Raw genomic sequence first — 14,709 nt, 5'->3', positions numbered from 1 at the left:
TGAAGCAGCCCCAGAGATGACTCTTAGTCGTAAAATCTTTTCTTTCTAAATAGCTAGTTCAACTTTGGGCTGCTGAGAATAATAAAACAGCAGCAAAGAGAAGAAGTAACACAAAGCTGTTGGACAACGAACTAGAATAAAGTTACCTTTAGGAGGTAACTACAAGAATAGCTGCTGTCAGGTCCTTGTAGAGATACATTGCCCTTCCCTGAAAGTGGGCTGAAGAGAGGCCTGAAAACCTACTGGCTCCTGAGTTCTTCAGCTGACGCTGCTGGGGAAGGCAGTCTTACCACCGTGCACCTAGTGCTTGCTCTGGGGCGAACCTTGATCTCTGAGGATATCAACCAGCCCACTTCAGCACCAATACAACCACTCTAAAAGTGTCAAACAATTACATGAGGCAGTCAGGTTTTAACGATAAGAGCATCCAGCAAGCCTGCAAGAACACAGAGGGGAGGGAAGAGAGGGGAGAGCAGTGTGTGACATGGCTGTGCACAGAAGGAAGAGGTGGCATCTGTTATGTGTGAATGCTTGGAGATTTCCAAGCCAAATGTCACCAACAGAGACACGTAATATAACCATAAACACCCTCCATGAGGTGGAACAAGAGAGGCACCCAATGCATCATCTGTCCAGTAGCATCTTCACCACAGTGCCAGCCCCACCCAAGCTCTCTAAGAGCCTGTGCACCTCAAGCCAGCAGAAAATACACAGAGCAACGACCACCCCTCGAGATGATCTGGCTTTATATGCGATCATGATCTCTCAACCCTCAATGTACAGTCAAAGACCATTCTCACACTATGTGGCTACCCAGTGTCACTACGCATGATCAGAAGAGAGCTCTCCTCCTCTTCTGATGCTCAAAGTGATCCCCTGCATTGGCAGCAGCCTTACCTGACACATTTAAGATGGAGGGGGAGATGTCTGGAAGCCCCACTCTAGAGTCTCCCATCCACCAGACAATTGTCACTGGTTCAGGGGGACCAACAGCAGCACAGGCCATATGAAATGGGGCATTAGGGGACACGGACACATCCTCAGGTTCCACAGTAAAGTAGGGCACACCTAGAAAAGCAACAGACAAGTGATAATAACTGAAGAGACTCCTTCTGTCTCTTGTTTATTTCCACTAATACTGGTGCCCAACACTGGACACCCATCTGCCCTGCCCCTATGCCTAATCCGACTCCCTCTAAGCCCTTCACAAGAACCAAGGGTCAGATATGCTGGATCACCTCAGGGCATGAATGTCTACATACTCCCACTAGAAGAAGTTAGAGAGAAAAAGAGTGAAAATGCCTTTGAAAAACCTCTTTCACTGAGTCTCCTTCAAGACTCCCCTATGAAGTAGCTTTTAGTGGCAGTATTTGCTCAGTTTTTCAGCCGGAGAGACTGGAGTTTAAAGAGGCAACAGTCAATAAGTTTAGCAGCAGCAGACACCACTTTCAAAAGCTACCTAATCCAGCTGCAGATACTTCTTGCCATGCGTTAAAAACTGAAGCTTGTGAATGTGTTGAACTAGCAGCTGTAACAAACCCATGAATGAGGGAAGAATCCTCCCAGTGAGAGACTGGGATCATTTACAACGCTCTCTCCACAGCTTAATTGACTGGAGCCACCTTCCAGCACACTCCGACACGATGAGAACCAGGCTGCATTGGAGTTAGGGGTAATTTGTTTCAGAGCTGAAGGCTATCCATGGACACAGCTCTCTTGATAACTATCTGTTCCCCACTGTGGAAAGACTCCTGCTTATTACAACAGGCCTCAGATCAGGCCCATAGGGAGCAAAACACAGCTGCAACGCTAACTACCTCAGGTCATCTCTAAGTGGCAATAGCTGAGCGTAACTCAACACATCAAGAGATGTGGTTCCTCTCCTAGGCGATGCCAAAACTCTTGCGGTTTCAGTGCTCCAAACCAGTAACACAAAATTCACCAGCCATCAGCGCCAGCGCTGACCCTGCAGGACAGCCAGCACGTGCTTCTGGTGGCTGGTGGAGGAGCTGAAGGCCCAGAGAAACGCCGAGCTCCCTCTTATGCTCAAAATGTCAGGTGTCAAGCACAGCCGCTACCAACTGCGTCTACACCAAAACGAGGTATTCTCAGCTGGAAGAAGCGTGTTCTGAAAACCACTGATCTGCTGCCTCACAGAAACAGAGGAACCGACAACATGGTGCATTCACATGCTTAAATTACACTGCCTGTCCCTGGCCAAAGATGACAGGCCCAAGCGGCTCCAGTTGGTGCGGCAGATGCTGAGCACCTCCAGCAGCAGGCAATTAATGTAGGTGCCTAAATATGGATTTAGAAGCCTAACGCTTGACATTTCCCCTACACTCCAGTCGAAAGTGGTGTCCTCAGTCTTTCACTGACCATCAGTTGCTGTTTGTGTCTTTCAGGTGGCAGTTTCTCTGTGCCTTCCTCGCCTCCTTGCCACTCCCTTTGGAGTGGCAAGTAAATGAACAAACTAAAACAGGTCTAAAAATAGGTCACTTCAGGAATGATGGTGCCTATCTGTGCAAAGGTTAACGCTCAATACAGGTATATCCACCATCATGACTTACTGCTGGGTTTTGCTTACGTATTTATTTTTTTATTGCAGTCATACATAAACAATAAAAGTGAATAAACTTTCTAGATACCAGCTGTGACACCTCCACCTGCTTTGCTCTCCTTGTCCAAGGAAGACTAGAAGGGAAAATACCACTGTTTCTTCTACCTGTTAGCAGGACTCCTGCCTCCTGTCCCTTTGCCACAGCACCCAAGGTAACCTTTCGGGAGAATCCTGCCCAGCTCAGCAGGTTTTCTCACTTTGGGATCAGCCAACCAGATCTGACAAGACCACAATTAAAAACTCTCATATTTTAGGGAGTGCAGCTGACTCATCCAGCTCAGGAACTTGCACTGCCTCCGTATGTATGTTACCTGGATATCTCAGTGCCTGTGACACATTTAGCCTCCCAGTTCCTGGTACAAGAGGTGAGTGCCGGCACCCCAATTTCACAGATGCACCACGGAGGCACTGAGCAGCCAACAGGCAGGGAATCACTGGCAAAGCAAGGAAATGAGCCTGTCTATTCCCTGTTCCAAGCCAGCACCCAACCTACAGGGCCGATTTTTTTTTCTACAGCTCAGTTTTTAGACAGTGTTAATGCAGGGGGATGTGCCCACACAGGTGTGGCTGGGGCTCTAACTGTAGACAAAACAGGGGCTAACAGCCCTGGGAACAGCCGCATGGTCAGAGGTGTAATTTCAGAGGGAAAGTTCTGTAAGAAACATAATCCATATTTTTAAGACAGTCACACTCCACAGTGTGCCTCTTAGATTACCTCCCTGGGCATTGAATGCTATCATGTTCTCAGTAAGGCCAGAGTCTAGTTTCTAAACCAGAAAAAAGTTTCAAAATAATTTTGTTTTTGTAAATTCTGAGGAGTGTTTCGTAAGATCAAACTTTTTAGCTGTATTGCAAAGACAGTTCAAATACCATCGCTACAAATTCTGCCTGATACAGACTACCTAAGTGGATCTCAAGGCAGATATTAGCACAGAAATCCCTTCTAGCTCACTTTAAGTTACATCACCAGTAGTCCACACTTGTTGTGTGGTACACTGAAGGGTGTCAGCACCTACAGAAGGCTGCAAATGACCAGAGTAAAGATGCCCTCTCAGTCAAAGGGGACAACAGCTGTTATCAGTACAGCAACCACTTGTAGACAAAGCCAGTATGCCCAGGAAAGAAATACATACAGAGATAACAGTGGGACTGATAGGCTTTTGCATTCCCTGGTGTTTTCTTATGCTAATAGCTGACACATTTTTAAAAATCCACACCTTATCACTACTGGTTATTTCTTAGTTTTTTCTACTGTCCTGGTTTCATCTGGGATAGAGTTAATTTTCTTCTTAGTAGCTAGTACAGTGTGTTTTGGATTTAGTGTGAAAATAATGTTGATAACACACTGATGTTTTAGTTGTTACTAAGCACTTATCCTAAGTTAAGAATTTTTCAGTTTCCTGTGCTCTGCCAGAAAGCAGGTGCACAAGAAGCTGGGAGGAAGCATGGCCAGGACACCTGACCCAAACTAGCCAGAGGGATATAAGGGATATTCCATGCCATAGAACATCATGCACAGCATATAAACTGGGGGGAATTGGCCAGGAGGTGCAGATCGCTGCTCAGGCATTGGTCACCGCATGGTGAGCAACTGCATTGTGGATCACTTGTCTTTTCTTGGGGGTTTTGGGGGTGGGTGTTTTTGTTTGTTTGTTTTTATTATGTTCCTTTTCATTACAGTTATTATTATATTTTATTATTATTGTTGTTAGTATTAGTTTTTATTTTACTTTAGATATTAAATCATTCTTATATCAACCTACAAGTTTTTACTTCCCCCCCCCCAGTTCTCCTCCCTGTCCCACTGGGAGGGTGGGGAGTGAGTGAGCAGCCTAGTTGCTGGCTGGGCTTAAACCATGACATCCACTGACTCCCATTTCACATGATTACATGCTCAGTTCAATAACTAGCTTCTGCTTTTCTCATAAAGGCGATTAGTTGCATTTTTTTAGCTTATGTTTCCACTGTAAGCTTTGGCCTTCATCCTCAACACTCCCCCTTATCCTGCTGCAGCTGTTTTTTGTGACTTTGATATTTTTTGCCTGTGTTATCCAGAAGGGCTCCTTTGTTTTTCAGAAGGCTTAGCACACTGAGCTACCCAATCACTCCTAACACACCCACTATGCAAATGCAGCCACCTCTGGAGCAGGCCATGGTAATTGGAATAGAAATGGAAACTGCACAATAGAGAGCGTTTTAAGCTGTAAACAATGTTCTCCAGTTGAAACTGCACCTGAAAATTTAGGTGGATGAAAGCCTGGGATTTACAGAAGGCAGCAGGTAAGTGTTCCTCTTCCTACGAGAACTGCTATGAATGTTTCCACGGCTCTGAGTGAGTGAGACCTTTGCTGCAAAACACCCAGACCACACCACCTCCCACGGCACCCTCCCTGCTCTCCCTCTTTAAGACTGTTGATTCAGCTCTGGCCCAAAGTGTTACCAATTACATCCAAAAAGCCACTTCTTGCTGCAAATGTTCCTGTCAACTTCCTCACCAAATATTAAGCCATCCTATGAATACTAGCTTCTGAGGATCTAACACAATCGTGGCTCAAGGGAAATGAAACTAGCAACAGTAAGAAGCCACCAATCCACGCTGCCTTGGGCGACTTTTGGGCAACCATGTAGAAGTTACTCTTTATCAGACAAGACTGGACAAAACAGTGCCACGTCGAACAGTCACAGCAATGAAGCGCTGATGTACAGCACTTCTCCCGAAACTCAGAACTGGGCTAAAACTGTATCTTGCCCTCAAAGACCTGTTTGGCTGATACACAGAATGAGGCTGTGTGACCCTGCTTTGAGAAGTGGGTTGGACCAGATGATCCCCCATGGATCCCTTTCAACCTGAACTATCCCATCATTCCACAAATTATTTGGAGATGAAAGCAACAACAGATTGATGGGCTGGAAAGAAATCTGTGTGCATGAAAGGATCTTGTTTCCTAACATGCCAAAATAAAACCAGAAGGTAATGCACTGACAGCTCCTCTCCTTGAAGCTACTCTCCTATTTCTTACTCCTGCTCTGTAGCGATCTCACTGCAGTTAGCAGCAATGGTTCAGAGCCAAGAAGCCCATCACTGGAGCAATCTGCTCTCACCACTTCCACCTAGAGCATATTGGTGGGTCAGCCCTGAAAGGAAACCAGCACTACTACTCCTCCTTACCTTCCACTATGAGCCACACTTGCTGTGATTCTTCCTTCTTCCCCCCGTTCTCAACCTGGCACCAGTACTTCCCAGAATCTGTCCGCTCGACGGATTTCAAGCTGAAAAAAGTCAAAAGCCATATCGATATTTTACGTGGATAAAGCATGTTTTTGCCCCAAAGGACCCTCCAGTGTTTGGCAAACCAGATGCACGGACAACATCCACTGAGACACAGCCAGCTCTGGGGAGGAGGGTAACAGCCAGCCAGCACAAAGCGCGTGGCAAAACAGCAGAGACGGGGGGCTCCTCTCTAAAGTGGGTGGAGGGAATCCTCAGCAGAGCAGACAGCCTTCTTCTGAAACATCCTCATAGAAAGCCCATCATTTGTGTCCTCTGAGGATAGGAAGGGGTTGGTCATCTCGATCCTGAATCGTGATTCTAGCTAGCCTTCGAGAGCGACAGCTTGGCCTACAATGTCTGAGCTAGCAGGAAACTCCAAATCACAAGCCTCCAACAAGCCTGACTGTTTTGTCTCAGTTAGGTGACAGGACTGCTGACAGCCTCATACAGGAGCAGATGGGTCAGAAAAGGGTCCCCCCTCGTCTCAACGGCACTCAGCGTTATTCTTATCCCAAGAACACCTCACACTGCAAAACTCCTTGGGCCTCTCAATTTGGGATTTCAAGGGGTTATGCTGGCCTACTCCAGCACAGGACCTCGCCCTACGAACTCTTCTGGGTCCTCCCTTGCTCAGCAACAGCTCCCCTTCTGAGAAGATGCATCCAAGCAAGGGAAGGCAGCCACGGGGACTGAGCAGCATTCGAGTCGTAGGCCTCCAGTTCAGGGGAGAAATTCTGCTCCTTGCTCCACTGCTGGAAGTCTGCGGTATCCTCACTTGCCGTTAGCAACACGAGGCTAGCACGGTGAGTAAGGGCAGAATTTGGTCCCAAAGCAACAAGGTCTCAGCTACCAAAGGCACCAGTGTGACTCTGAGTGCCTGTCAATGTACAAATGCTGGTTGCCCCCCGTGGGATGTGCAGCCATGCGTCTGCTGCCATGCAGGGATCCTCAGCAGATCTGATGCCCGCCTTTCTACTGCTAGCAGTCCGCCTTGGGGAAGGGGAAGAACGTCTCAGGAAGGAAGACAGAAAAGGGAGAGTGTTTGCTGAAATGCACAAAATGGACCCACTACAGCCTGATTTTCAGAGCTGTACCTTCAAATGGCATCAGCTGTCCTGCCCATCCAGCCACATGTTCTGAAACACAGCGATCGCAGCAGAGAGTCACACAGTGGGTGGTAGAAATGATCACTTTAGGAGAAGAAAGGAAAAAGGAGAAAAAGATATGGACACATCTAGATTTAGCACCCTAACTTAGCCCTGGTGCTGCAGAAAGATCTCAGTGGAGGAAAGCAAGAGGTGAGAAAGGAGATCAGACTGAGAGATTGTGAGGGGCAAAGAGAGTTAACTGGTGGAACTGGGGTAAGTAAATGGCATAGTTTCAAGACAAACTGTTTCCATAACATAATGTTATGAAATAGTTTTCCTGGGCACAGATTTTTTTCCTATCAAAATGTTTCTTACAGGCAAGCTTTAGCACAGGGACTTTTAGTTGCTGGAATTGGAGACTCCGTGCAATGTCAATCCAAGAAACCTAACAGGAGATGAAGCTGGAGCTCAGGGAAGAGTGATTCTCAGTCAGTCAACAGTTTTGAGTCCCCACAGTGATGGCATGTTTGCTTGTTCAAGCTCTCTTTATGCATAAAAAAAACCAGAGCAGAACCTTGGGTCTTGTTTAACTCAGTACTTCCAGAACTAGCTGACATCCCTCTTCTGCTGAAATAAAAGGCACAGAGAGCTGCTTTGCCGAAGAGAATTTTTGCGCCTCTGAGCGGGGCAGGACGGATACCATGTAGTGTAAATGTATTAGGGAAGTCTCTGCAAAATGACTCAGGGATAGTTCAGGTGACAAACACTCCTCCCCAAAGAAAGGAAGAGGATGTAGTCCTGGGAGTCTCATTTCAATTAACAATCCTCACCCTTTAGGCAGACTGACAGTTCAAGAGAGACAGTAAGAGAACGGAATGAGTATGAGAGAGAAAACCTATTTATATAAGTCAGACCTTAGTCCTCCTAAGTGTTCCTGTGCGGCAGAACAAGATGAACAAACAAGGCGAGAACATCCTTTCACCTTGAAGTCACGTCTCAAGCATCACAAGCATTAGCAAAGCACCTGTCACCACAGTAGTCAGGAAACTAATATGTTTCTACTGCATAAAACCTCAGCCCTCAGTGGCATCAATTCTGCTCTCAGTTACGCCCTTGCCACACGCTGAACTGCAGACCTAAGGACCCTGCCCACTGAGGGCACTGCAGTTGCATACATATAGCTGACAGCAGAAAACTGTGCAATAGTTTCCGCGATATTCTTCCTTCTCTGCATCTGTTGTACCTGAGGAAGCCGATCCAGTGTTCTTCATCTACTGGAATGTACACCTGGTCTACGCTTTGCACCACTGCTCCGTCCTTGATCCACAACATCTCGGGATCTTCCATTCCCTCGAGGCTGCAATTTAGTTTCACGGGTTGACCCTGGGACACCTTTAATTTGATTGGAGATCCTGTAAATTTCATACCTAAAAAAAAAATACTACTCCGCCCCACCCCCAGAAGAAGGGGGGTTGGAGTACAGCAAATTACTCTAGGTTGGTGGTCTGGCATTACACACCCTACCAGCACACACTGCAGAGGGGTCTGTTAGTCTCAGCACTACTCTACTACGTCTGCTAAGCAATAGTCAAAGGCAAGCACTGAAGGCACAACTGCTGGAGAAAAGTGGTGGCTCAGTGTGTACATGGGGCTTTTTTCAACTCATGTAACAGCAGGGTGAGCTTCTGCAGAGCAGTGCCCAGGCAGAGCCAGACGGAAACGCTGGGAGCTTTGCCGTGTCAGTGATCGAGCAGCGCTAAGCATGTTCGCTCAACACAGTACCGCACCTCCCTCTTCCCCAGGCTTGAATTTCAGCTACGGTGTTCCTGTGCTGCTCAGAAATCATCGTGCTTGCTCCATTGTATGCATTTGTAAAGAGCTGGGATACGAGAAAGAATCAATTATGTCTCATTATTCAGCATACACTCTTCCTCTGCATTACAGAAAGCTTCTCTGCAATTTGCAAAACCCATGAAAGCAAAGCCTATTCCACAGCATACCTCACCAAGGAGCAGAACTGTTTACAGAACAGATATTTCTCTTGTGTGACGTGGGTGTGTGCTCAAACGAGCCTCCCTGACCCTTCAGTCCAGCTAAAGGACCACGCTGTGCCCAGAGGTATATAGTTGCGACCCCAAAGCAGCAGCGCCAGAGTCGGTGGAACTGCTCAGGTTTACATTGACACAGAAGTGATCAGAATTTGGCCCCGAGCACTGTTACATGTGTGGGTGGATGGGGAGTGTTTCCCTCAAGCAGAAGCGAATACATGGAATGTGTTACCATGAGAAAACACGGAAGCCAACTATAGAAGCGCGTTTAAGAAAGAAAGGCATATAAAGGAGGAACCAGAGGATCAAAGGAGACCGTGGGAAAGCAGGAAGGTGGAAAACAAATGTAAAGCTAGTTTTGTTATGGAGAGTGGCCGTTTCCTATGCAGTGGCACAGGACTGACAGACCAGAACAGGTCTAGCCTCGCTCAGTATTATGCCCTAGCAGTGGCCTCCACACCCTTCAGAGAAAAATTACTCCAGCACTCTTGCCTGGCCACTTATCACAGTATGTTACAACTTCACCCAGGTCACTGCCTGGCCAGCTTCTCACAGGATGCCTCGCTAGCCTACAGAGCCAGACAGAAAAACGCCAGTTGTGAAATCCAGAGCGCTGCTAAGTAAGCAGCCCTGTTGCTCTTGAACCCTGTTACAGCCTTCCCAGTGATCAAATACAGATATTTCTCATGTGCCACCTCCCTTCTTGCCTCATGTGCCACCCTCCCACAGCCAGGAGGGCACCACCTCACAGGGCAGAGCAGCAGCAGAGGGACTCGCAGCGTGGTTCTAACAGCTGGAAGAAGGGGGAGACAGGACTGTGGGACCAGCCGGCACTCTGCCAGTGGCAGCCGGTACCTGGCAGAGCACCGGTGGTCTGGGAGCAATCCCAGAACACAGGCAGAAGGACTTTATTCCTTTCCTTAATGAGATCCCCCAGCCTGTTAACAGCTGGTTTCCCACACCTTTCTATCTGCTGTTATTAATTTAGCAAATTCACAGAGGGCACTGGAAAACTGGTAGGATGATAATTTTAGTTTAGTTGCTACATCTTGTTTGCTGGGCTAAGGATTTAATCACCTTGGGTGAGGATGATCTAACCTCACATTACTTAACTCACCTGTAACACAAATGACATGTCCCAGTGCATGCCAGAAAGCATCCTCCCTTTCACCACTCACAATACTGGAATAAAACATGAAAGCTTTATAGCAGCTCTCTCCGTGTTACAGAAAACTGATGCAGCCAGGCTGCTGAACCCACGCACAAATTGACAGACACTTTCATTACAGGTGCCTTCATGGAAAAGCAAACTACTCAGCTTTCCTCAGACTGCCCTGCTGAAAGAGTTAGCCACAAATTAAACAAAGAAGTGTTGTTAGAGACCCTTTATGGTTTTCAGCTCCCATACAAATTAATGATGTAGGATATTAACATACAGTACAAGCGTTCAGCCTGAGTTGTAATTCTCCACATCGCCCAAGTATAATCCCTCCGTCAAGATCAACTGAGATGACAACATACAGATTGGGGATTTTTAATAAATTCAGAGGGTTTTGACAAATATCCAGTTTTAGCTGCAGCATCTCTTCCTGCAGGTATCAGGAAGAAGCACATAGGAGGCCAATATGGATTTTAATTTCCACTTGTTCCTCCTTCTACTCTCCCACTCACGATTTCTCATCTGATAATGTTCTTGCCAGCACAAGAAATAATCTCATCCAAATAGGTTCCTCCAAGCCTACCTGTAAGAGCTGCAGCAATTGAAATGTATAGCTAGGAAATAAAATTGCATTAAATTTCTTATCAAGCAGTCATCTGACAGAACAGACAGCAAACGAACATACTAGTTGCCAAAATACGTGACATATCTGCTTGCTTGTTTTTTAAACTTCCCACCTCTGAATATTTTGATTCCTAGGAACAGAAGTATGGTTTTTGTGGAGTTATTTTGGGAGTGGAGAGAGAAGATGTCTACTCATGCACGCAAAGGGAAAGGCTTTTCGCCCCTCAGGCTCCTTAGGTGCCCTGATCTAGCGATGCAACCTGTACCACAGCCTCTCCAGCTCAGCGTCACTGCACGCACGTTGCTCCACAGGCAGCGCAGAGCCCAAACTCCCGGTGAAGTCGGCAGGAGGTTCGCCGGGGCGCAGAGAGGCTCTCCCACGCTGCCCTTCCCTGCCCACCCGGGGGTGAAACTTCGGAAAATGAGTTCAGGAGGGAAAAAACCCAACAAAAGCCCCTCAGGAATGCGTTAGCGCCAGGCTTTCCTCGGCGACGATCCGCGCTAGGCAAATACCAGAGCAATGCCTCCGCAAACAAGGGGGAGGATTATCTGGGTTTGCGACTTACAACTTCGGACTTGCAGGCAGGCGGGCGAAGCTGGCAGCACCCCGCACAGCCCGGGCTCCCCGCCGGGCACCGCCGGCTCCCGAGAGCCACGTCGCTGGCCCAGCCGCTGGCCCCCCAGACGCGGCGGAGCCCCCCGCGCCCGGCCGTGAGTGGGGACACACACACACACACACACACACACACACACACAAAACGGGCCGGCCCCGACCCCCACCTGTGGCTGCCCAAGGCCCTGCGGCCGCCACACCGGGAGGACCCCGCACCCCGGCGCCGCGCCACGCCGCCTCTGCCCGGCGACCGGTCCCCGTGCAGCCAGCCGCTGTCGCCCTCAGCGGGCTGCCGACACCTGTAGAGCCGGCGCGGCGGGGGACCCGGCCGGCGGCGGGGAGCGGGCCCGGCGCCGCTGCCGCCGGGGCAGCCCCCCCCCAGCCACAGCCCGTCGGCGGGAGCCGTGCCCCGCAGCCCCTCTCGCCGCGCCCAGGGCGCTCGGGGGGACACTGCCCCGCCGTCCCTCCCTGCCGCCCCCGGCCCTCAGCCGCGGCGACCGGCGGCGGCCACCCCTCCCAGCCCCGCCGCCGCCGCCGGCGGGCCGTCAGCCCCTCTCACCTGCCACGGCGGCGACGTCCCGGAGCGCCGCAGCCCACAGTCCCAGCAAGAGGAGCCGCGGCATCGCCATGCTCCGCTTCAGCTCCATCGCTCCCGCACCACCATCCTCCCCCCAGCTCCCAGCGCCGCGGGGGGCTCCCACCGCCCAGCGCAGGCGGCGACAGCGGTGAAAGCGGCCCGGCGTCGCCGACCGCCACCGGACTCCCCCGAGAGGCTGCGGGGACCCTCAAACTTCTGGCTGCAGCCCCGCCGGAGGGCGACGGGGCGGAGCGGGTCGGTCGGGTCGGGTCGGGTCGAGTCGAGTCCGGTCCGGTCCGGTCGCCGCCGCCGGGCGGTCTCCCCCTGCCGGCGCGCAGCCGCTGCGGCGCCGCTCGGCGGCTCCGTCCGTCCGTCCCTTCTCAAGCCGCCGCCTTCTCCTCCAGGAAATGGCGCTCTCGGGCGGTCACCGCGCGCTGTGCTCCCTCTCTGACATCACGCTCATGAATATGCATGAGCCGGGCGCCCGCCGCCCCCGAAGCGGCGAATCACCGCGCGCCCGCCGCCCCCGCTCCGCCGCCCCGGGACGGGACCGGGAGGGCGGGCCGGGGCGGGGGGAGGCGGAGTGCCGGGGGGGGGGGTCTGGAGGCGGTGTCCCCCCCGTCCCTTCCCCGGGGGGGCCGCTCCACCGGGCGGCCTGGTTTGCCAGAGCGCCGGGAGCGGGTGACCCACATCCGCGGGAGCTGCCGGGGCAGCGGGCAGGGTGGGGGGGAAACCAGGTCGCTTATTCCCCTACCTCCATATGGAAGCAGGAGGCCAGCCTGGCCCCCTCGCAAGCCCCCGTGCACCCTCCTGCTCCCCAGGGAAGGAAGGCTTGGGGCCGCCACCGGTGCTCGGCCCCCGCAAACCAAGGCTCAGCCGGGATGGGCGGCAGCACCTCGCCTCATGCGCACAGCACCCCCAGCCCCAGTTTCGGTGGCTGGCCCTCTCCGGCTCCTTGCCTCGGCCGCGCTTCCCTCGCCGGCCGGACTCCGGCTAGTGGGGATACTGGCCACCCCGTCTGTCCCGGTGCCTCCTATGTGGAGGAGGACCTGCAACGTGAGGAGATCCACCTGTGCCCTTCAAGCAGGATCGGCTCGGCCTTGCCCTCTTTTCTGCTACTGGAAAAGTAGGGAGAAAGCTGAGGAAGGAGATCCCTGCTGCCACAGAGTTACTAGCACGGCGTGGAAAAAGTCACCGGCAAACAATTTGAAAAAAATCTGGTGCTGCCTTCTCGTAGGAGTTACGGTGAGAATCTGGGTTGAAAGGCGCCATAAGGAGCAATATCGTTACAACACGACGCAGCTTTCAGCTCTGCCACAGCCGTTGGTGTGCAACACTTACCCAGCGGCTCCTGCAAGACTCCGGAAACCCGGCTTAACGGAGGAGCGCAGGCAAACTGCGTTATCCCCATCAGGGGGATGGAGAAACTGAGGCACGACAAGCTCACATCATTCCGTCCCAAACTCTGATCTTCCCCCACCCCCAGCCATTTGCATTTCTGGTAGGAATTCCCAGGGGACTGGAGCAATGCCAAGAAGATTTCATAACTGGAATGGAAATGTCACTCCCTCCCCAGTGCCTCTCGCCGCAATGAGGTGGCCGGGAGGAGACACTGACAAGCCATCCACCCGAGAGCTTGCAGGAAGCCTGGGTGCTCTCAGGGACAGAAAATCGTGACATGCCTCTTGCCAGGATCACGACGGCTCTTGCTCGGGCTGAGAGGTTCTGCGCCAGTGTTTGCTAAAAGCTTCACGTGCACTTGCTGTCACTGCTCGCTCTCCCCCGTGTATCCATATATACCCATCTATCCGGGCATGCCGCGTGTTTCTGCACTTATTCATGGCGATAGCGCCTTCCAGAAAGTAGCTACTCTTGCAGCTTTTAGTTGTTTCCATGAGAAAAAATAATGGCCATTAGAATAACGCTGCATTTCCACGGCGTTTTCCTTCTAAGAGTTTCTTCCAGCCTTACAATTACAGAGGCTTACAGCACTACGCTGGCCCTGTGGGCTCAGGAAACGCTCCGGTGTAGAAGCAGGAGAGAGGAGGCACAGGCAAGCGTTGTGACTTGGCCAAGCCTGTCCAGGGAGGCAGCAGCCAAGAGAGGCTTGACTCCACACCGTGTGCCTGGAGCACGCCTCTACCTCGACGGGCATGTTGTGCTTCACCCAAATGTCATATGTGATGCTCTCAAAGGCTCAGGGAAGGGGAAGGAAAAAGGGAAGGGAGCTTTTATCTGCAAAGAGGAGTACCTGATAGAAAGTTGCTGTGGCAAGGCACAGGCCAGACTCTGGGCTGGTGTAAGAGAGCAAAGCTTTGCTGGAAGCAGTAGACCAAAGGGAATTTTCCCCAGCAGGGGATCTGGCTTCGGCTCTTCTGAGAAGGGCTTTGTGTCAACAGTGATAGGCAGGAAGAGCCACATGAAAATTGGACTGAAATCCTGCACGCGCTGCCAGTTGGAGTGCAAACCGCTGTGGGAAAACTTACGGAGGAGTGCAATATTACCGTGCAGAAATCAAAGGAACTGGTGAATCTGAAATGCTTTTAGGAACTGAAGACAAATAAACTCTCTCGGCCTCTTGTGCCACTGAATGAAGCAACGTGGCTTTGTTCTACAGGCCGTAACACCAGCAGCAGTGCGCGCTGCTCACACGCACGGGACACAGCACAGTGGCTTATAAATAAGCCGGTGCCTTCCTGGCTTACGTCC

General features: G+C 51.2%; 1 protein-coding gene across 7 annotated transcripts in view; it reads right to left on the bottom strand.

Moving 5' to 3' along the window:
• TYRO3 (TYRO3 protein tyrosine kinase) overlaps positions 1 to 12,277 on the bottom strand; it is a 44,007-nt gene extending 31,730 nt beyond the window's left edge. For 2 of the 7 annotated variants that reach the window (XM_052782144.1, XM_052782146.1), the window contains exons 1-4: positions 11,983 to 12,277; positions 8,223 to 8,406; positions 5,790 to 5,890; positions 898 to 1,068 (exon numbers count right to left, since the gene is read on the bottom strand). In XM_052782144.1, coding sequence (XP_052638104.1) covers positions 898 to 1,068; positions 5,790 to 5,890; positions 8,223 to 8,406; positions 11,983 to 12,070 — 544 coding nt within the window. In that variant the 5' untranslated portion in view covers positions 12,071 to 12,277. Of the gene's footprint in view, positions 1 to 897; positions 1,069 to 5,789; positions 5,891 to 6,985; positions 7,082 to 8,222; positions 10,210 to 11,982 lie in introns of those variants that run through there. The other 5 variants (XM_052782147.1, XM_052782145.1, XM_052782148.1 and 2 more) reach the window with 5 other exon arrangements.
• Between the last annotated feature and the right edge of the window lie 2,432 nt (positions 12,278 to 14,709).

The sequence above is a fragment of the Harpia harpyja genome, chromosome 3 (genome assembly GCF_026419915.1).
Source record: "Harpia harpyja isolate bHarHar1 chromosome 3, bHarHar1 primary haplotype, whole genome shotgun sequence".
Lineage (NCBI taxonomy): Eukaryota > Metazoa > Chordata > Aves > Accipitriformes > Accipitridae > Harpia > Harpia harpyja.
This window is presented reverse-complemented; position numbering and strand designations above follow the sequence as displayed.